Raw genomic sequence first — 21,276 nt, forward strand, 5'->3', positions numbered from 1 at the left:
GCTTCACTGCAAGTTAATTTAGTTTCCATTTGAGTTCTTTAACTGATTGCAGTACCCTGTTGATGTGTACTGTGATCACAGAAACATTAAAGCACTTTTACACATTGGACTCCTTTTCCTACTAAAGACTTGTTCAGTTCTCTAGTACATAGACGCTCATTGTCTACAATAGTAACTGTACAGTAAAAAATGGTTACTAATCTCTCAGTAACTGTTGTTATTTGAGATGTGTTGCTCATGTCCATTTCCACATAGGTGAGTGCGCACCACAGGCACCGTTACCAGAAGGTTTTTCCATCAGTGGTATCCGTCAGGTCAACTCTGGCGCCCTCTGGAGTCATGCCTTCATGACACTGTATATAGAAGCCTGCTGACCTAGGGCCCCCCTGAGTTCCTTCTTGCCAGCAACTCCGACAGAGGGGTAGGAGGGCAGGTTCAGGAATGGACATGAGCAACACATCTCAAAGAACAACAGTTACGGAAAGGTTAGTAACCATTTTTTCTTCTTCGAGTGCTTATGTCCATTCCCATGTAGGTGACTCCCAAGCAAATGTTGGAGGTGGGTTCAGAGTTCAACAACAAGCGGACTGTATGGAAAGAAGGAACTGAGGGGGTGCTGGGTCAGCACGTTCCTATATAGAGTGCCACAAAGAGCTATATAGAGCGCTGGAGGTGACCTGACAGACACCACTGAGGGAAAAACCTCCCGGTGACAGTGCACGTGACGCGCACACACTTACACGGGAATGGACATGAGCATGCACTCAAAGAAGAAGAATAGGTACGGGCTTGTATGCCCAATACCTGATTTTATCAAATATGCAGCAATATTATCTACATATTGGAAGCCAGGTTCAAGCCGTGAAGCTTTTCTTCACCTGATATTAATTCTGACTTCCATAGAGTATTTTTACCATTATGTTTTATGCTGTTTTGCCTGAGCAAAATAGCTAATTCTAGACTTTCCAAATGCTAAGTGGACTTTAAATAATGCTAATAGCTTATCACCAAAAAGTTTAAATGTTAATTTTAAATTGAAACATTTTGGGACAGATCCTCAATGTACAGACTTCAGTGAAATCACTGGAGTTATGTTGACTTACACAAGCTAAGGAGTTGATCCTACATATTTATACACATACATATAAACATACAGATGTGCATATGAAAAGAGATAGATGGACAGACAGCTTTCCTCTCCATTGCTACAAGTTTATCAGCAGTACTCACATGACTTCCTGTTTGCTCGGGACCGCTTCCTCTCTCTAGGCACCGCTCTCTGACTTGGCACTTGGGTGGCTGACTTTACAATGCGATCCATGATCTCATCAGCTGCATCATCTGTAGCATTAGGTGAATCATCACCAGCAGCATTCCATGAACCGATACGGCCTGGAACAAATGGGATTCTTAGAAAAAGAGTATCCCTCACACATCACCTTTGTTTGTAGATGGATCATTGGAGAATGACAGCAGGCAGCACAGTGACTGCTTTTTCAAATCTGTCAGAGTAAAAACGTCTACCCATTACAGAACATTTTAGATAATGCCCCAGCTACTCTGCAGCACCAGCAGAGTGTGAGCTATAAGGGAGTTCTGCACTGGCTTTAAACTAATGGCTCCCCTCTAGACTATGCAGCTGGCAATAGTCTCCCAGAGACTGTCCACCAGCTGGGGATTGCTGGAATGCAGCATGCTCTCCTCACATCTCCTTTTGCTCCCTACACTGGAGCCAGTGTGGATGGCATAGACTATACCACGTCTGCTTCCATGCTTGTGGCACAAAGGGGATGTAATGGAGGAAAGAATTTGGTTCAAGATGTTTTTTTCCCCTTTGAAAGGAAGAAATCACCTTTTTATTGCATGGCTGGATATATCCTGGCACAAGGGCATGTGCTCTGTTACAAGCAGAAAAGCAAAAGTGGTTGGCAAAATGTTCAGACTGAAAAGCTATATAAGCAATTTTGGTTAAAACCACACACACACACACACACACCAGAGAGCCATGTCTCCGAACCCAAAAGATCCATGAACTTATAGCCCTCCCTGTTGCACAGAGCCCTCCATCAGGCACATCTTTGGGTTTCTCCATTAGATATTATTGTTTGTTTTTCTTAATAATTTGAAGGTTAGTCAGTCGGAAGAATAATGACAATGAGCTTTCCAAAAGAGCTGGCTCAGTAAACACAGTCAGCTTAAAAAAATATCAGTGATGGGACCATCCCTTGGCACCTCACTGTTGACAGTAAATAGCAGAGTCTTGATTAGCAATGTGTCCTGCTGCTTTTTTTCCAGGCTCCTGTCAACAGCAGTTCTATTAGGACAGGGCTCCTAAAAGGCTTCTGTCTGGCTCACTTTACCACCGCTTCTGTTATTCTTTAAGCCAACAGGAACTGAATCTTATTACAGGACACACTGCTCACTAGCACTTAATGAATTACGGCAGCTATTTAGCTTGCTGCAGAGCAGCTTGAGTTGTTTACTTCTTTGTATCTTAGCTACTCGGCCTGCTTTTTAAACTGGGGCTGTTGGAGCCAGGCATCAAAGCTTTAATAAAATACATAGAAAATGTTTTTTCTAGCAGAGCAGGGTCTAGGCATAGCAGTACCAAGAGAAATCAGTAACGGATAAGATTTCCATACACGAGGGAAAGGAATACCAAGAAGAGCAGGCCTTACCACCAAGAATTAATGCCCTGTACTCCAGAACCATTAATTGATTGATTAATTGATAAACCACAGCTGTAAGAAAAAATGTGAATGGAAAATGAGTTAATGGGCCCACTATCAGTGAAATGATTCAGCAATAAGGAAGTGGTTTGCTTGCTGCTCTTCCTATGAATAGAGATCCCAGGGGATCACATGAGGGAGAAGACATGAAGATATCTCATTGCCAGAGATGGTTGTACTACTAAACTCCTCTATCAGAATATTGGGTCTGTGCACTGTAGCCTGGGACAACATTTGATTTCCCAGGATTCAGTTTTCAGAACTGAACCGTGCTGACACTTGACAACTGCTGGCTTCAAAGGAAGAAGAAAGAGCTGCTAGAGTTGCGAGCACATTCATGGATACCTATTGAAGGTAGATGATCTGCCCCCAATCTGCTCTCTCTTTACTAGCTGGTATCACCAGCCTTACTATGGCACTAAGTGATATCAATGCGTACATTCATCTGGGACTGATACAAGCTTTGAGTGCATTATGCTTTATCCACGGAGTACTAGTGTTCACTGTGGAATGATTTTACGTGATTGGTGTGACTGATTCTTCACCTTCCATTTCACTTTTTAAAAATCGGTTTTACAAAAACAACACTGCGCTTGTATATATGGTGTAGACCAGAGGTGGGCCACATCTGGCCTGCGGGACCGTCCTGCCTGGCCCCTGAGCTCTCGGCTGGGAAGGCTAGCCCCTGGTCCCTCCCCCGCAGCCTCACCTTGCCATGCTGCCAGCACTCTGGCCCGCCGCTCCTGCTGGGCAGCACGGCAGCGTGGCTGGCTCCGACATGGTAAGGGGGCGGGGAGTGGGAGGGATCCTGGGGGGCAGTCAGGGGATAGGGAGCAGTTGGATAGGGCAGAGGTTCTGGGAGGGGGCAGTCAGGGGATGGGGAACTGGTGGGGTTGGATAGGCGTAGGGGGTGGGGTCCTGAGGTGGGGCGGTCAGGGAACAAGGAGCGGGGGGGGGAGGGGTTGGGGAGGTTGGATGGGCCGGGAGGCAGTCAGGGGGTGGAAAGTGGGAGGGGGAGGGGCCAGGTTGTTTGGGGAGGCACAGCCTTCCCTACCTAGCCCTCCATACAGTTTTTAAACTAGGTGTGGCCATCGGGCCAAAAAGTTTGCCCACCCCTGGTGTAGACTCATGTGTCCACAACAAACAGCAGTTCTGTGCAGTAGGATAAATCAAATGGCAGGGAAATGTTTATACATTTATAATCTCTTTTATTCCGTCAAGAACTTTGCAAATCCTCCTCCTCTTTCCCCACCATTCCTCATGAGATTTGATGCCCTTTAAGCAACAGTTTGTGGCCAAATGGCTACTTTCAACTTGCTTGTATTGGAAAAAATTATGTTGACCTCATCTATATTTCATAATAAACAGTGATCAGAGGAATACAAATTGTGGCTTAAAGGGGAGCCAGGCTCATGCAGGAAGGGGTGTGTGTGTCAATTTTAAGTGGTCATTATTCCTTATTGCGACTCCCACTGTCTCAGCTACTGCCCACCTGCCTGATCTTAGGCTGACCACTCCATGGGTCTGTGCCCCATTTGTAAAATGGGGGGTAACAAAAATTGCTTTTTCTCTTCTGACTATTTAGATTGTCAGCCCCCCACTTCGGCGGCCTGACCTCAACGTCTTACTGTACTACACACAATAACTAACGACAACGCCCAAAGGGAGTTGAGAAAATAGAAGCACAGCGTTTACCTCTGCTGGCTCTGCTTCGAGTGCGAACACCTAGCGCAGTGGTGCTTTCCCCACTGCCGGAGGAGGTCTTCAGCACAGCCTTCATGTTCTCGTGCTCTGCTGCATCTTCAGCGTACTGCAAACCCTGGGGCTGGCTCTGAGATGGGGTGGAGTTGCTGGAGAACTTTCCAGACTGCAGAAAGAAAAAGAATTTGTTTAATTGATACAATCTAAGTTAAAGAGCTAAGGTGGGTGAGGAAATATATTTTACTGGACCAAAGTCTGTTGATGAGAGAGAAGCTTTTGAGCCTATACAGAGTTCTTCTTCGGGTCTAGGAAAGGTACACAGAGCGTCACAGCTAATTACAAGATGGAACAGATAATTTAGCATAAATTGTTAACACATATTTCAAGGGATCACACAGGATGAAGTGGCCCTTTAACACTGCTCCAGTCATAAGGAGCAAAGCGGGGTGGGAGTAGCAGCTGGAGGGGGTTGTTAGTGGCGCTACAGATTGTTGTAATAAACCATCAATCTAGTGTCTCTGTTCAGTCCATGATTTTTAGTGTAAAGCAAAATTATCAATTTAAGTTCCCAGGCTTGTTTTTAAAATCATTGTGCAGGCTTCCCTTGAGGATGAGGATTGACAGGTCAGTTGCAGAGTGAGAAAAGTGTTCACCCACAGGTGATAGGGTGTTTTCGTCTTTTATCATTTTCCTGTGAGTTCATTTGAGAGCATAGTGATTGTCTGGCTTTACCCATATAGTTGCTATTGAGGCATTTAATGCACTGGATGAGGTACATTATATGCTGTGATTGGTATATGTAGGACCCATGGACCTTGAAAGGTGTGTTGTGGGGGGTGTTGATCATTGTAGCAACAGAAATATGTTTTCAGGTTTTGCATCTGTTGTTCTGGCAGGGTCTGCGCCTACTTTGAGTTGGTGTGTCCTGGGTATGGGGAGCTTCCTTCTGATAATGAGTTTGGAGAGATTGGAGGGTTGTTTGAAGGCCAGAAGAAGGGATTCAGGAAAGATTTCCTTCAGGATGGGGTCCCCATGGAGTATGGGTTGTAGTTGTTTGATGATACCCCATACGGGTTCCAGTGTGGGGTGATAGGTGACAACTAGGGATGTGTGGTCAGAGAGGTTCTAATTTCTTTACTGAAGTTATTTAGTTCTAAAGAATGAAACTAGTAAAGAAAATATGCCACACATCACACACTGAGCAGTAGACACACAATCAGAGATCCTTGCTTGCCTGGATTCATTTGTAGTACAGGTAAGCTCAAGAGAGGAGCAATATTCACTTCTCTCCAAGAGAACAGACCCTGATAGCTACAAGGACAAGGGAATATCCAGGTGAATATAAAATCCTCAAAAAAACGAGGCATAGATATGGGCTTTAATCTTCATACCTTTTCCATCAGAGCATAGGGTGTGAAACAAAGACCTGCTGTGTGACCTTGGGTAAGGGCCTGCCATTGGGACTCAAATACCACAGTGATGGGCACACTAGATGAATCAAGTTAGCTAAGTAAGGAGTAGGTAAGTTTGTTCTGTAACATCAACTACGGGTAACTTGGCAGAGCAGAAGTAGTTTCACTGTCCATGAAAGGAGACATTTTCCTGCTGTCTCTAACCTCCCCCTCTATTCCTGCCCCTGCATATCTACAGATAACAGTCATGCAGTTCTAATAGCAACTACCTACAGTAAGTTAAAAATACATTAAGAACAACACTGAAAAAATGTTGCCAAATAATTTCATGGCTGGAGCACAAAAATTGCAGGCGGCAGTAAGAAGAACAAACAAAACCTTAAACCGATTTTGGAATCTGCCCTTCACTCACCCAATCTGTGTATGATTTCTGTATTACCAAGACAACATTAAGAAACAGTTTCTAAATTAGCTGCACATACATAACACAAAGTATTGTGACAGCAGGCTGAGGTTTCATCAGTTACAGAAGAAACCTGTCTAGGATTGAAGCCAGACAACATACACCAGGATCAGATGATCTCTAAGAACTTCTGCAGAGCAAAACATTTTTAAGGGAGCATGATGTTTTCAGAGGAGGAGCATGTTATATATCTATTTCAGCCTATGGATGCTAAGGTTAAAATGTGCCACTTACTCTCATGGTTCTTACTGTCAGAAAGAATATTTAAGGTATGTTTCTACTCTGAAAAGTGATTACATAAAAATGGTAACTTGTTACTCAACAGACCTGCCCCAGTCTTGTATTCAAAGTCATATTTGCAAGCACCAGGGGCTAAAATAATTTCTCCTCATACCTGTTAGCCCGGCAGACATAACACATATATGAGAAAGCGTGTTGAATGTTACTCCTCCTTTTGCATCATAAACAGGATTGTTTATTAATTTCCTTATTATAAGGCCAATCAGTTGCACTCAAGAAAATCCATAGAACCTTTATTACTAGTGATGATGCTTTAGAAGGAAAGAACCCAGCTTGACTCTCAGAGCCTACATTGAGTTTGCAGGGCTGGCTGTTAGGAAAACCCCATTGTTTTACTTGTAAACTGAAAATATTTGATCTGGAAATTACTGTGAGAATGATACTATTTAAACAAAATGATTGATCAGATTAGAACTGTAAGTTAACCAAATAACAAAGCAATGATCCTTACAAAGAGTGAGGTAAATATATTAATTTGAGATATACTGCTGATGGTGCATGCCTAGAATTTGTTTTAAAAATATCAGTTTGCCTCATTTGGAGGAAGAAAACGTATAAGTGCTAGAGTCTCATATGTGAAAATAAAGCTTAGAAAAATATTAGTGATAAACTTCTACTGCAGTGCATGCCAGTCTTGGTTTAAAAATAATATTGACAGTAAGTTGAAAAGTTAACAGATACAAAATGTCACAGAAAAACCAAAGGAGACTATCATCATATAACCATTAGTTAAAATACACACATTAGTCAAATATTTTTGCACAAATGTTAATTCAATAGCACATATTGTTCCATCCAATGGGTTCAAATCATCATGCCCTGGGTGATTCCTCATATTCTGCCCCATCCAGACATTAAATTATAATCTTTGGGGAAGAAGAGGTCCCAGATAAGTAGCTTCCTACATATCTTTCATTTTCAAATGCCAATGCTTTGTTTACCCTCAAAGACTAGCCCTTGTGCAAATGACTGTCATTATGAAGCACTGGGCATTCAGCCAATCAAATTGCTTGGTTAGTTGAACTGGATGAGTGAGCTATTTTTGAACAAAGAATGCATTACACAATGAGATGCTGTCCATAACAATAGACTGTTCCACTGGGAATACAGCAGGTATGTCAGCTAGTACATTATTTATTCATTTATTTCCAGACTCATGTATTAAGAGGAATTTTAAGAAGTTCACAAACTATTCCATTGTTCAATTCTTTGGGATTCACAATGCAGATGTTGCAAAATTTTGTTTTGCATCTCTATAGACAGATGTTTGAACTGCTCATAAAATAAAGATTTGTGCATAGACAGCACATCATTGATTATCCCATTGTCATGGGAACCTTCATCCAAAGTTTTCCCCATGACACTCAGATTATTGAAGTTTTGCATAGTTAAGGGAATTATCAACTTAATTAATGATTCTGGGAACTGGAAAAAGGAAGTTTCAGGTAATTAAGGCTCCAAATCAGGATTTGTAGGAGAACACTTAAACTCTTTGGTAAAGATACTTTATAAACAGTCTTAAGATAGAGCCAAAAAGCCACAAGAATGAAAGTCACCGTGCATTGTTCCAGTTGAGCTAATGGACTTGAGCATTCCATAATATTTGTGTTAGAATTAGATCTCACAGCACACAGGGGATGCGGAAATGACATGCTCTTTCAAAGAACCATACCTCTATATCCTCCTCTTCATCGGTCTATCAGGGGAGACGAAGGATAGGACAGAGAAGGACAAAGAGCAATATTTAGGAAGTATAGTATGATCAAAGCATGGTATTGTTTAAGCAATGACAAGATGATCTGTAAATGAAGGTAGATAAGGAAGTACTTTATATGGCAATCAAGTTGCTGCTTCCTTTTAGTAAAGAAAAAATTAATGGATGCTGTTATCTTCTGCAGAAAAGGCATTGCATTTATTCATCAATGCACTCAAATGCACACAAATAGAACTGGCAATAGAACCAAGGCAAAGTTTTAAGTAGAGTTGTCTGCTGCTTTCTCTCAGACAAATTCCAAAGTAAGGCCATGCCCTATCACCCTTTCATCTTTTTCTTTCCCTCAAATCATGGTGTTATATGACACTATGCATCCTTCTGCTTCAATGGAACCATAAAGCAGCTCTCCCCTGGCTGCATGGAAGGAGGTGGAGGGCTCTCTTGTTATTCCAAATAATGGAAAGACAGGCTGTATGGTTGGCTCTGGCTTCTCTCTCTTAGCCCCTCACCCACCTGCTAGTGAGACAGAAGCTCTCTCTTCCTCTCCCTCCCAGTGATGTTTCTCAGGCACCCATGACACTGAGTCACCTTGTTACGCCCCAGGCCTCCAATGTGAGGGAGACTTGCTTGTGCTTAGCTGGGTGTCAGCTCCCTGACATCACCAACCTGTTAGCCACCCAAGCCCTCTCCTGTGGGTTATGGCACCCTTTTCTTCACCTTTTAGGTTAACAATAGGTGCACCCTAGAATCCGAGTCCCCTTTGAATTGTACCCCTGTGATATCCAGCCCCTGTTGCTGGCTACTCTCAGAAATTCCAGATCCTCTGCCCCCAAAGAAGCAGTGTACCTCAATTTACCAGTTTTACCTTAACCCACCACTCCTGCAAACCACACGGCACTTGTGAGCACTTACGATAAAACAAAAGCAGACTTATTTAAGAAAGAATACTGATGTAACTAGAAATGGGAGAAACTGATGAAACCAAGTGATTATAACACAAAACAATAGCATTAAACTCGAACCTAGGTCTACACTTATCAATAGTTACCCTCTCCTATGCAATAGGCAGATTTTCCCCAAAGTTCAGTCTACTGCAGATCTGGCTGGTTTAATAAAAACCAGGATCCAAATGTTCACGAAACCCCCTTGCTTCCAATGGGTTTTCTCAGTGAATGGACATGGAATGCCTTTCCCTCCTCTGTGTTATACTGAAAATAGCCTTTTGTTTCTATTCACAGATAGGGAGAACCCCTGACTTGCTGTAAAGTTTCTTTTTTGCCTTTAAGTTTTTCGATTGTTTGTCATTGCCTCTGATGGTTTCTCACTCAGAGTCTCAGTATTGCATAAGGCCAAACGACTGAGCTTTGCAGTGCATCACTGAATGGGGCGATAATTCCCCCTTGCCTGAATGGGGCCATCACTGAGACACGTTAACTCTTGGTGACTAACTTCTACTCCTGGTCTGTAAAGCATTCTTTAAACATAGATACCTTATTCCTTAACTATTACTCATACTTACATCTCGCAATGATTATGATACTTGATGAGCTCTCTATAGATACCTTACGCATTACTCTTTATGGATTAATATGATGTATGAGTTTTGTCAGATCTGAGGTGCAAGATGTATGCTACAGGGGTCTGTGTCACACTCCTTCCAGTTGATCGGAAGAAGGCTATCTATTTTTCCCCTTCCTAGGTTAGCAGTCTTGGCACTCTCTCCTCTTTTCCCATGTTCATAATAGGGAGAGGCACTGGAAGAAAGCCTGGCTACTCCTTCTCCCTACTTAGTGACTGGTTTCTCGGTGGCTTATTTTCTCTACCTTTTGCTATCATAAGAGGGTGGCTTCCGAACCACTGTATATTTTTGCTTAGAGCTTGGATCTCTTCTGTATCTCTAAGAAACACAAATGTCTGGAAGCCAGGAAATTCAAAGTTTACATTTGAAAGAAACCTCTAAACGTTGGAAAGTATGAAAAAAGTGGAGTTAATGCCCTCCCCAAACAACCTTAACTCTGCCTGTGCGTTCCCATCCACACCCCTGCCCAAAAACATGAGACAAATATTAGCCATCATACTTCAAAATTGAGATCTTGAGCTGCGTAGCCCCAGCTACACTGGATATACAAACTGGATTAAATTGGACATACAGATGTGTATATCATTCACCACCTATTTGACCAAAGAAACTAGATTAAATTCACTCTTCCTTAGACAACAGCAACACCAACATCACGGTGACACTTAAGAGATGAAGGATGGTCTTGTGGTTCAAGCATAGGACTGACAGTTTGGAGACCTGGAATTTATGCTTGGCTCTGCCAGAGATTTCCTTTTGGAACTTGGGCAAGTCTCTTAATCCATCTGTGGTTTATTTACAATGATACCTGGTTACCATGCAATGATATTGTGAAGCTAAAAATACGGACATTTATAAAGCACTTTGAGATTCTTGGATGCTATATAAGTAGGATAGTCTAACAACAATAGTTACACTTTACATAAACGTAAAAGTCCTATCCAGCTGCTACCTGAGACTTCCTAATTTAGGCCCCAGCTTAACAAAGCACCCAAGCAAGTGCTTAACTTTAAACAGGTTCAAATAAAACACATACTTGAAGTGCTTTGATGGACTGGGGCCCTAACTGCCTGACATTAGGCACCAGAAATCATAGAAACATATTAATCCCTCACCACCTAGATTGTGTGCTGCAGACATTTAAGCCTAGCGTACTCCTGCATTTAGGCTACACAAACCATGGTGGATGTAGTTTATGAAGTCTGCAACCACAGTATATGAATTTTAAGATTTCCTTAAATTTGTGGAGTTTAGACCCAATCACCAGTGTATCAAGTGTTGAACCTGCCAAATTTCAGGAAAATTTTTCATATGTCCATATGAGTCATGGCTCCTGGGTAGACTGCTCCTTCTGAGATCCCTTTCCAGTGACAGGCCCATGCCTCCACTTCTCTTTGGGATGGGACCATGCAGTCCAACCACTCTCTGACAGAGTCTCCAGATTACACCCCTCCGGTTGCCAACAAGGATATCTAGCAGGCTCAATGGGCTTGGTGCCTGTAGGAGTTTTCCTTTGGGAGCCTATACTTGGTGTTCCCCTCAAGCCTCTTGGGAGACATGACTTAGCCTTGGTGCCCCCTTTCTCTTCGGCACCATGCTGTAACCTGTTAGCTATAGACCCTGATTCTCAGTCAGTCTGGGTGTCTCCTTGCATCCTTGTCAGTGCTCACTGACACTCTCTGGGAAGCCTCTCTCAGCTCCCCTGACCCCTCTCTTTTTTCTAGGCCCAGGGTCCACAAATGGTTTAGTGTCCTCCTTTGATTCTACACTGAGGGCAGGTCTTCACTACGGGGTGTGTGTGTGTGTGTGTGTCGATTTAAGATACGCAAATTCAGCTATGCGAATACCGTAGCTGAATTTGACCTATCGGAGCCGACTTACCCCGCTGTGAGGATGGCGGCAAAATCGACCTCCGTGGTTCCCTGTCGACGGCGCTTACTCCCACCTCCGCTGGTGGAGTAAGAGCGTCGATTCGGGGATCGATTGTCGCGTCCTGACGAGACGCGATAATTCGATCCCCGAGAGATCGATTTCTACCCGCCAATTCAGGCGGGTAGTGTAGACCTAGCCTTAGTGTTGGGAAGATTAAACCTGGATGGAGTCACATTCCCCAGTTAACAGCTTCCCCATTGTTCCCTCCAGGACTCTTATCCCTGTTATTGTTTTGCCATTCCTGTCTGGTCCTTTTAACCACCTCTTTGATTTAGCTCCATTGCAAGTAACAGATCACACAAACACTCCACTCCCCATTCATGAAAAATAATACAGATATTCCCCAGTTCTCCACACCTATATCATATGAAGTGTTCTCAGAGTGGTAACATAGGAGGGCATGTATTTATTTGATTAATATTTGTAAAATGCAAACACTGATTTCCAGGTTTTTGGATGTGTGTTTTTAAAAAATACACTGTTCCATTAATTCCCCACCCCCTGCAAGTTATTAATACATATTTTCTTATCTTATCTCCAGTTCAGTAATGATTTTTGTCTGGGATTTATACATTTTGTTCCAAAACCATTCATCATTAAATAGGAAAGCCTCATTTGTTTTGGCGCTCATCTAGTTTTCAGCATGCTCTACATGACAAGATTAGCTGTATGAGAGTGCTGAGAAGCACATTAACATTACTTTTTAAGGGTATGTTTGGTTCAGAGTGAGCTGTTTGTTTTCCTTTGGGCATAGTGGCACTGAAATGCAGCCAGACATTTTGCAGTGGGACCTCAGCAGGTATGTTCATTTTGTTATTCGCATTATGATAGTTTTTTTTTTTTTTGCAATTCCAGGGAAAACTAATTCCTCTGAAACATGGTTATACAGAGTTCTTGTGAATAAATAAAAAAAAACAGAAAACCATAGAAGCATCTTGGGAAGTAAGAGCATATCTGTATATTAATCCATACACAAAATGATGAGAAAAATAAAAGGAAGGGGAAAAATGAAGCAAAAACATAAAGTAATCTGTGAGAGGCATTCAAAGGAAGGGAAAGGGGCAGAGGACAATGCTAAGTGCATTTTCCAGAGTAAGAAAGCAATCCAGGCTTTGTGCAGGTTATTTATTATACAAAGATTAGATTGTGACATTAGGAGCATTCCAGGCTCCAGAAGACAATTTCCTTCTTGCTCCCCGATTTGCTCCAGGGAGAAATGATTTGCTGATGGCTTATATCAGCAGCAGACTACTACCTCTCACCCCACCATGCTTGCTCAGTTCCAGTAGCCAGTGTGTACTGAGAGGGACAGAATCAAAAGTCTGTCCATTTCTCTCCCACCTGCTCTGGGTGGAAGAGAGTAAGCAGTTTGTACAGCACCCATGATCCCTATATGCCCATACCAAATCTCTGTTCCTATGTGGATGCACAGTCTGGGCCAGAATGCAGCCCTACAGTTACTAAAGATAAGACTTAAAGTAGCAAGTGAATTACTAAAATCTCCTAGATCGAAGATTAACCAGATGGGAATTTTCCTTCTTTTCTTTCTTCTTTCTTTAAAGGTTAAATATATTGAGAAATGTTTTTGAATTAGGAAAATGTTAACAAAAGTAACATTACCAAACAGTACTGTAAGAATGCAGCCAGGATGCAGCTCCCCTAGCGCTCTTTGTGCATGAGCTCTGGCTCTTAAGGCTGAAAGGATCTCCAGTTCAAATCCTAGGGATTCAACTTTTCTATCAAGTTCACATGCCATAGCACAATTTCAGGAGACCCTTTTTTAAAAAAAAAATCACTCTAGGATTCGTGCGGCGGGGATTTTGCCATATTTAAATATTATTTCTATTAAATAGAGGTTTTGGAATAGAAACACTAAGGTACTGTGCAAAAGACAGCTGCATAATTCTGGGGGACAGATTCTTTTATTATCCACTAATCAATGTGTATAACTGCATTTCTTTCCTATCTTTCCTGCTTATTTTTCAGTGAATTGTGTTGTTTCTGAAAGTGCATAACTGATATCACTAGCTAAAGGCAGACATAGGGTTATTTCTACACTGCAATCAAGAATGGGAAGGAGGGTGATTGTAGCACGTGTTAACATACCCAAGATAGAATTAATCTAGCTAGTACGAGTATTAATAGCAGCAAAGCGAAGCTATGGAAGCACAGGCTTCCACACAGGTTGTACAAGCGCACCTGGGATTCTGGGTACATATATGGGCGGCTAGTCCATGTTCAAGTCTGTGCTGCCACAGCTTCACTGCTACTGGTAGCTGAGCTAGCTAGATTAAAGCCACTTTGAGTATGTCTACATACGTTGCAATCCAGCTGCAGTGGAGTGATTGCAGTGCAGTGTTGCAGGCAATCTCCCCATGTAACTGTGACAATTCTACATTCTTCCATTTTTATTCTTTTCCCATGTAAGAAACATCTATTGGGAATTACATTAGCAATACCAAACTCATTTCACTGTGAGTGACCTAGAGAAGTCAGGAGCAAGGGTCTGTATAAGTGAAAGGGTAATACAAAAATTGGGAGTCTGTTTCTCAGAACTAAAGCCCCTTCCATGTGAATAACTCCACTGAAGTCTATGGGAGTTCTGCATCCAAAAAGGTCAGCAGAATTGACCCTCCACCCTTCAAGACTGATTTTGGTTGAATGGGTTTAAAAAATAAAGGGATATGTATTTTCTTTCTAGAATCAAAAAGGTTACATTTTCTTGGTATTCATGTAAGCCACAGTGATAAGATGGGGGACTCTATCCTGGGAAGATTTGGGGTTTGCGGTGGTTATTCAGCTGAACACGAGTTCCCAGTGTGACACTGTAGCCAAAGTAACTATTGCAATCCTGGGATGCATAAACAGTGGAATCTCGAGTGGAACAAGAGTGGTTATTTTACCTCTATATTTGGCATTGGTATTACTGCTGCTGGAATACAGTGTCCAGGCTTCATGACCACAATTCAAGAAGGATATGATAAACTGGAGAGGGTTCAAAGAAAATCCAGAGAATGATTAAAGGATTAGAAAACATGCCTTATAGTAATAGACTCAAAGAGCTCAAGCTATTTAGAGAAGGTTAAGGAGATAAGGGTTGACTTGACTACACTCTACAGGTCCCTACATTGGGAGCAAATATTTAATAATGGGCTCTTCAATCTAGCAGAAAAAGATTCAACACAATCCAATGGATGGAAACTGAAGCTAGACAAATTCAGACGGGAAATAAGGCAAAAAATTAACAGTGAATGTAATTAACCATTGGAACAATTTACCAAGGGTCATGATGGATACTCCATCCCTGACCGTTTTTATCCATGATGACTCCAAGACGTCTTTCTTGAGTGGTAACAGCTAATTTAGAATCTATCATTATATATGTGTAGCTGGGATTATTTTTTCCAATGTGCATTACTGTGCACTTATCAGTGTTGAATTTCATCTGCCATTTTGTTGCCCAGTCAGCTAGTTTTGTAACTCTTCACAGTCAGCTTTGGACTTAACTATTTTGAATAACTTTTTATCATCTGCAAAATTTGAAATAAATATTCCATTACTAGGTGTATATTTACTATGCACAGCAGCCATATCTTTTCCCTTCCATGCATAGAAATATAAACTAATCAGAAAGACTAAAGTTAGCAATAATATCATGTGACTCCATGAATTTTTTGGGGGGTGGGTTTTGTTGGGATTAGATTATCTAAACATTTTACCGTGTGCCACAACTGAGTGGGGGAAAATAAAAGCAGCATTACTTGACCACATTTAAATGGATAATTCCTATACATGTAGATCACAGAAAGTCCTTGATTCACCAATATGCCCACATAAGCAATCTCCTTAAACAGAGGAGTATGTGTCATGCTGGAGAGGAGCCGGTGGTTGTGGTACATGTAGGTACCAATGACATACGGAAAGGTAGGAGAGAAGTCCTGGAGGCCAAATTTAGGCTGCTAGGTACGAGATTGAACTCCAGGACCTCCATGGTGGCATTCTCTGAAATGCTTCCAGTTCCACACACAGGGCCAGGTAGACAAGCAGAACTGCAGGGTCTCAGTAGGTGGATAAGATGATGGTGTACAGAGGAGGGTTTAGATTTATTAGGAACTGGGGAACCTTTTGGAAAAGGGGGAGCCTATGCAGGAAGGATGGGCTCCACCTAAACCAAAATGGAACCAGATAGCTGGCACTGAAAGTTAAAAAAGTCGTAGAACAGTTTTTAAACTAAGGAATGGGGAAAAACTGAAAGGTACGGAGGAGCACATGGTTCGGACAGAAGATTCTCTATGTCCTAGAAAGGAGGAGAGGATGGAAGATGATAAAATATGGGTAGGATCTGATGAATAACAGTCAAATGAAAAAGAGTCCCATTCAATTACATCACGTATTGGCAGATACCTAAAAAGTGACAATTTTTTAAAGTCCTTATATACAAATGCCAGAAGTCTAAATAATAAGATGGGTGAACTTGAGTGCCTTGTATTAAGTGAGGATATTGATATAATAGGCATCACAGAAACTTGGTGGAATGAGGATAATCAGTGGGACACAGTAATACTAGGGTACAAAATATATCGGAAGGATAGAAAAGGTTGTGCTGGTGGGGGAGTGGCACTATATGTGAAAAAAAGTGTGGAGTTAAATAAAGCAAAAATCTTAAATGAACCCAACTGTACCATAAAATCTCTATCAATAGTAATTCCATGCTTGAATAATAAGAATATAGTAGTAGGGATATAGTACCAACCATCTGACCAGGAAGGTGATAGTGACTGTGAAATGCTCAGGGAGATTAGAGAGGCTATAAAAATAAAAAACTCAATAATAATGGGGGATTTCAACTATCCCCATATTGACTGTACATGCCATCTCAGGACAGGATGCAGAGATAAAGTTTCTTGACAACTTAAATGACTCCTTCTTGGAGCAGTGCATCCTGAAACTCACAAGAGGATAGGCAATTCTTGATTGAGTCCTAAGTGGATCACAGGATCTGGTCCAAGAGGTGAATATAGTTGAACCACTTGGTAATAGTGACCATAATATAATTAAATTTAACATCTCTGTGGTGTGAGGTGGGGGGGGGGGGGAAACACCACAGCAGCCAACCATGATTGCATTTAATTTCAGAAAAAGGAACTATACAAAAATGAGGAAGTTAGTTAAACAAATTAAAAGATACAGTCCCAAAAGCGAAATCCCTGCAAGCCGCGTGGAAACTTTTTAAAGACACCATAATAGAGGTTCAACTTAAATGTATACCCCAAATTAAAAAACGTAGTAAGAGAATCAAAAAAGTGCCACTAAGGCTAAACAACAAAGTAAAAGAAGCCATGAGAAGCAAAAAGGCATCATTTAAAAAGTGGAAGTTAAATCCTAAAATAGAAAGGAGCATAAACTCTGGCAAATGAAGTGTAAAAATATAATTAGGCAGACCAAAAAAAGAATTTGAAGAACAGCTAACCAAAGACCCCAAAAGTAATAGCAATTTTTTGTTTGTTAAGTACATCAGAAGCAGGAAGCCTGCTAAACAGATGGGGCCACTGGACAATTGAGATGCTAAAGGAGCACTCAAGGACGATAAGGCCACTGCGGAGAAACTAAATGAATTCTTTGCATCCGTCTTCATGGCTCAGGATGTGAGGGAGATTGCCAAACCTAAGACATTCTTTTTAAGTGACAAATCTGAGGAACTGTCCCAGATTGAAGTGTCATTAGACGAGGTTTTAGAACAAATTGATAAAATAAACAGTAATAAGTCAGCAGGACCTGATGGTATTCACCCAAGAGTTCTGAAAGAATTCAAATGTGAAATTGCAGAACTACTAACTGTGGTATGTAATCTATCATTCAAATCAGTTTCTCTACCAGATGACTTGAGGATAACTCATATGACACCGATTTTTAAAAAAGGCTCCAGAGGCAATCCCACCAATTACAAGGCAGTAAGCCAAACTTCAGTACCAGGCAAACTGGTTGAAACTATAGTAAAGACCAGAATTATCAGACACATAGATTAACATGATTTGTTGCGGAAGAGTCAACATGTTTTTTGTAAAGGGAAATCACGCCTCACCTATCTTAGAATTCTTTGAGAGGGTTAACAAGCATGTGGACAAGGGTGATCCAGTGGATATAGAGTACTTAGATTTTTAGAAAGCATTTGATAAGGTCCCTCATCAAAGACTCTTAAGCAAAGTAGGCTGTCTTGGGATAAGAGGGAAGGTCCTCTTATGGATCAGTAACTGGTTAAAAGACAGGAAACAAAGGGTAGGAATAAATGGTCAATTTTCAGAATGGAGAGAGGTAAATAGTGGTGTCCCCAGGGTCTGTACTGGGACCATTCAATATATTCACAAATGATCTGGAAAGAGGGGTTAACAGTGAGGTGGCAACATTTGCAGATGATACAAAACTACTCAATATAGTTAAGTCCAACGAAGACAGCGAAGAGTTACAAAGGGATCTCACAAAACTGGGTGATTGGGCAACAAAAGGACAGATGAAATTCAATGTTGATAAATGCAAAGTAATGCACATTGGAAAACATAATCCCAACTACACATATAAAATGATGGGGTCTAAATTAGCTGTTACCACTTAAGAAAGACATCTTGGAGTCATCATGGATAAAAACGGTCAGGGATGGAGTATCCATCATGACCCTTGGTAAATTGTTTCAATGGTTAATTAAGTTCACTGTTAATTTATGCCTTATTTCCCGACTGAATTTGTCTAGCTTCAGCTTCCATCCATTGGATTGTGTTGAATCTTTCTCTGCTATATTGAAGAGCCCTGTAGCGGGGTGGTCACCCACTCCTGCCCTGAAAGGGCTTGAAGCCAGCCCTGGGAGACGGCTGGGGCTGCAAGCTAAAGGCTTGCTGATTGGGGAAGCAGCCACAGCAGTGCCACGCCCCAATCAGACTGCAGCTGGCCCTATAAAAGCCAGTGAAGCCAGGAGCTGAGAAGGACTCTCCCTCTAGCTCTTGAGGGAGAAGGGCCTGGCTGCCTGGGAGCTGAGAAAGAGTACCTTAAGGGGAGCTGGGCCAGGGAAAGGCCAGATGAGCTGGGGAGCTCCGGCCTGGAAAACCCCCAGGCTGCAGGCCTTATTGAGGGCCGAAAGGTACTGGGGTTGCAACAGGGCAGCCCAAGGGTAGGCAGAGGCAGCAGGTCCAAACCCTCTTGGCCAATGATGAGTGGCAATTGTACTGCAATCCGCCCCAGTGAGCGGGGGCTAGATGGTGACTGGCAGTAGCCAAAGACTGAGGCGAGGTGGGGATAGGGGTTTGGGGGTTCCCTGGGGGAGGACCCAGAGAGACCACAGAACCCTGGCAGAAGGGGCACTGGGGTCTGGGAGGGACACGGGGGCCAGAGGCAAGGCGAGACACCAGTCTGCAGAGGTCAAAGAGCTAATTCCCAGGACGACCGACAGGAGGCGCTGCATGGGTGAGTTGCCACCCCATTACAAGCCTATTATTAAATATTTGTTCCCAATGTAGGAACCTATAGACTCATTTAACAGGGATTTAGAAATTAACAACAAAAATGTGATTAATTTGACAAACATTGTGTCAGGATTAATATTTGCTTAGGATGGGTGGTTGTTGCTTTTACAACTCAAGAAAGAGATCTTGGAGACATGGTGGATAGTTCTCTGAAAACATTCACTCAATGTGCAGCGGCAGTCAAAAAGGTGAACAGAATGTTGGGAACCATTAAGAAAGGGATAGATAATAAGACAGAAAATATCATATTGTCTCTATATAAATCCATGATACACCAACATCTTGAATACTGCATGGAGATCTTGTCATCCCATCTCATCCCATCTCAAAAAAGATATATTGGAATTGGAAAAGGTTCAGAAAAGGGCAACAAAAATGATTGAGGTATGGAACAGCTTCCATATGAGTAGAGATTAATAAGACGGACATTTCATCTTGGAAAAGAGATGACTAAGGGGGGGTATCATAGAGGTCTATAAAATCATGACTGGTGTGGGGAAAGTGAATAAGGAAGTGCTATTTACTCCTTCTCATAACACAAGAACTAAGGGTCACCAAATGAAATTAATAGGCAGCAGGTTTAAAACAAACAAACAAAAGAAAGTATTTCTTCAAACGCACAGTAAACCTGTGGAACTCTTTGCCAGAGGATGTTGTGAAGGCCAAGACTATAACAAGGTTCAAAAAAGAACTAGATAAGTTCATGGAGGATAGGTCCATCAATGGCTACTAACCAGGATGTGTCGGGGATGGTATCCATAGCCTCTGTTTGCCAGAAGCTGGGAATGGGCGACGCGATGGATAACTTGATGATTACCTGTTCTGTTCATTCCCTCTGAAGCACGTGGCATTGGGCACTGTCGGATAACAGGATAGTGGGCTAGATGGACCTTTGGTGTGACCCAGTGTGGCCATTCTTATGTTCTTAGAGGTTCTACATTGAGAATTTTAGAGAATGCGCTTCACTCCGTTAGGCTTTCTCAGCTCATAGGATCAGCATATAATTGTGAATTAATGCTAAACATATATCCTACAACTCAGACATGGAGGATATTTGTAGCTGGGATTCTACTGCTCAGATGATACTCAATTTCTCCCAAATACAAATACTATCCTGGTCTGATTATTCTTCTTCCCTGTCCTATAACAAGCCCTTCTGGGGAAGGCCCAATCACTCACTCTCTCCTGTTTTCACATCTTCAGGAAATGGCCCACCTCCCTGGCTCAGATCTTTAGTGACTGACCACTGGCTTGTACCTACATCCTGTTCTACTGTGATAGGGTCAGCATGCAGGCCCACTTCCTCTCTCCATCTCCCTGGATATTTCTTCTGGTGAGCAGATGAATGGCCACTTTTCCCTTCTCTCACTTCCTGATGCAAAAGAACTCGAAGAAGCTCCTTCAGTCCTGTTGCTGCCACTTATCCTGGTACAGAAACGTTCCATGGTATACTGGCATAACAGGAACCCTCCCTCCCCCGCTTGCCATTATCTGAACTGGTGAAAAGCACTGATGCTACTTGGCAAATTAAATATTTAATTTGCCAATCCTTTTGGTTAGTGTCACATTTTAACTCCTCAAGAATGTTACAGAGAAATTAGGGTGCAATGCAAGTATAAAGCTTCAGTTCCCTAATACTAGACGTGAAATTTTTCATGTCTACCTTAAACCCTTTGCAAAGAATCAGAGCCCTTCCTCTACCTGGGACTAGTCCAAAAGGAAAATCTTTTGAGATAATAATGTGGCTCTAAAATTCTCTCCCAGATGAGGAAGATTTCCAAAATTTGAAAGGTTATTGCCAGGAAAGATCTACAAATGATTGTGAGTCAACAACTTAAATACAATCCCAATATGGGTCTGATGCATTTTGTTTCTTTACCTAACTTGTCTGAGCTGTTGGCCATAAAATTGTAATCAACTTTGGGTTTTTCATGC

The 21,276-nt window shown here is 42.0% G+C and overlaps 1 protein-coding gene across 12 annotated transcripts in view; it reads right to left on the reverse strand.

The window, feature by feature from the left end:
• Positions 1 to 21,276, reverse strand: part of FHOD3 (formin homology 2 domain containing 3) — a 655,003-nt gene that overhangs the window by 24,236 nt on the left and 609,491 nt on the right. For 8 of the 12 annotated variants that reach the window (XM_054018870.1, XM_054018869.1, XM_054018867.1 and 5 more), the window contains 3 exons: positions 8,278 to 8,301; positions 4,425 to 4,596; positions 1,231 to 1,392 (listed from right to left, as the gene is read on the reverse strand). In XM_054018870.1, coding sequence (XP_053874845.1) covers positions 1,231 to 1,392; positions 4,425 to 4,596; positions 8,278 to 8,301 — 358 coding nt within the window. The remainder of the gene's footprint in view (positions 1 to 1,230; positions 1,393 to 4,424; positions 4,597 to 8,277; positions 8,302 to 21,276) is intronic. The other 4 variants (XM_054018872.1, XM_054018871.1, XM_054018868.1 and 1 more) reach the window with 1 other exon arrangement.

The sequence above is a fragment of the Malaclemys terrapin genome, chromosome 2 (assembly GCF_027887155.1).
Source record: "Malaclemys terrapin pileata isolate rMalTer1 chromosome 2, rMalTer1.hap1, whole genome shotgun sequence".
Lineage (NCBI taxonomy): Eukaryota > Metazoa > Chordata > Testudines > Emydidae > Malaclemys > Malaclemys terrapin.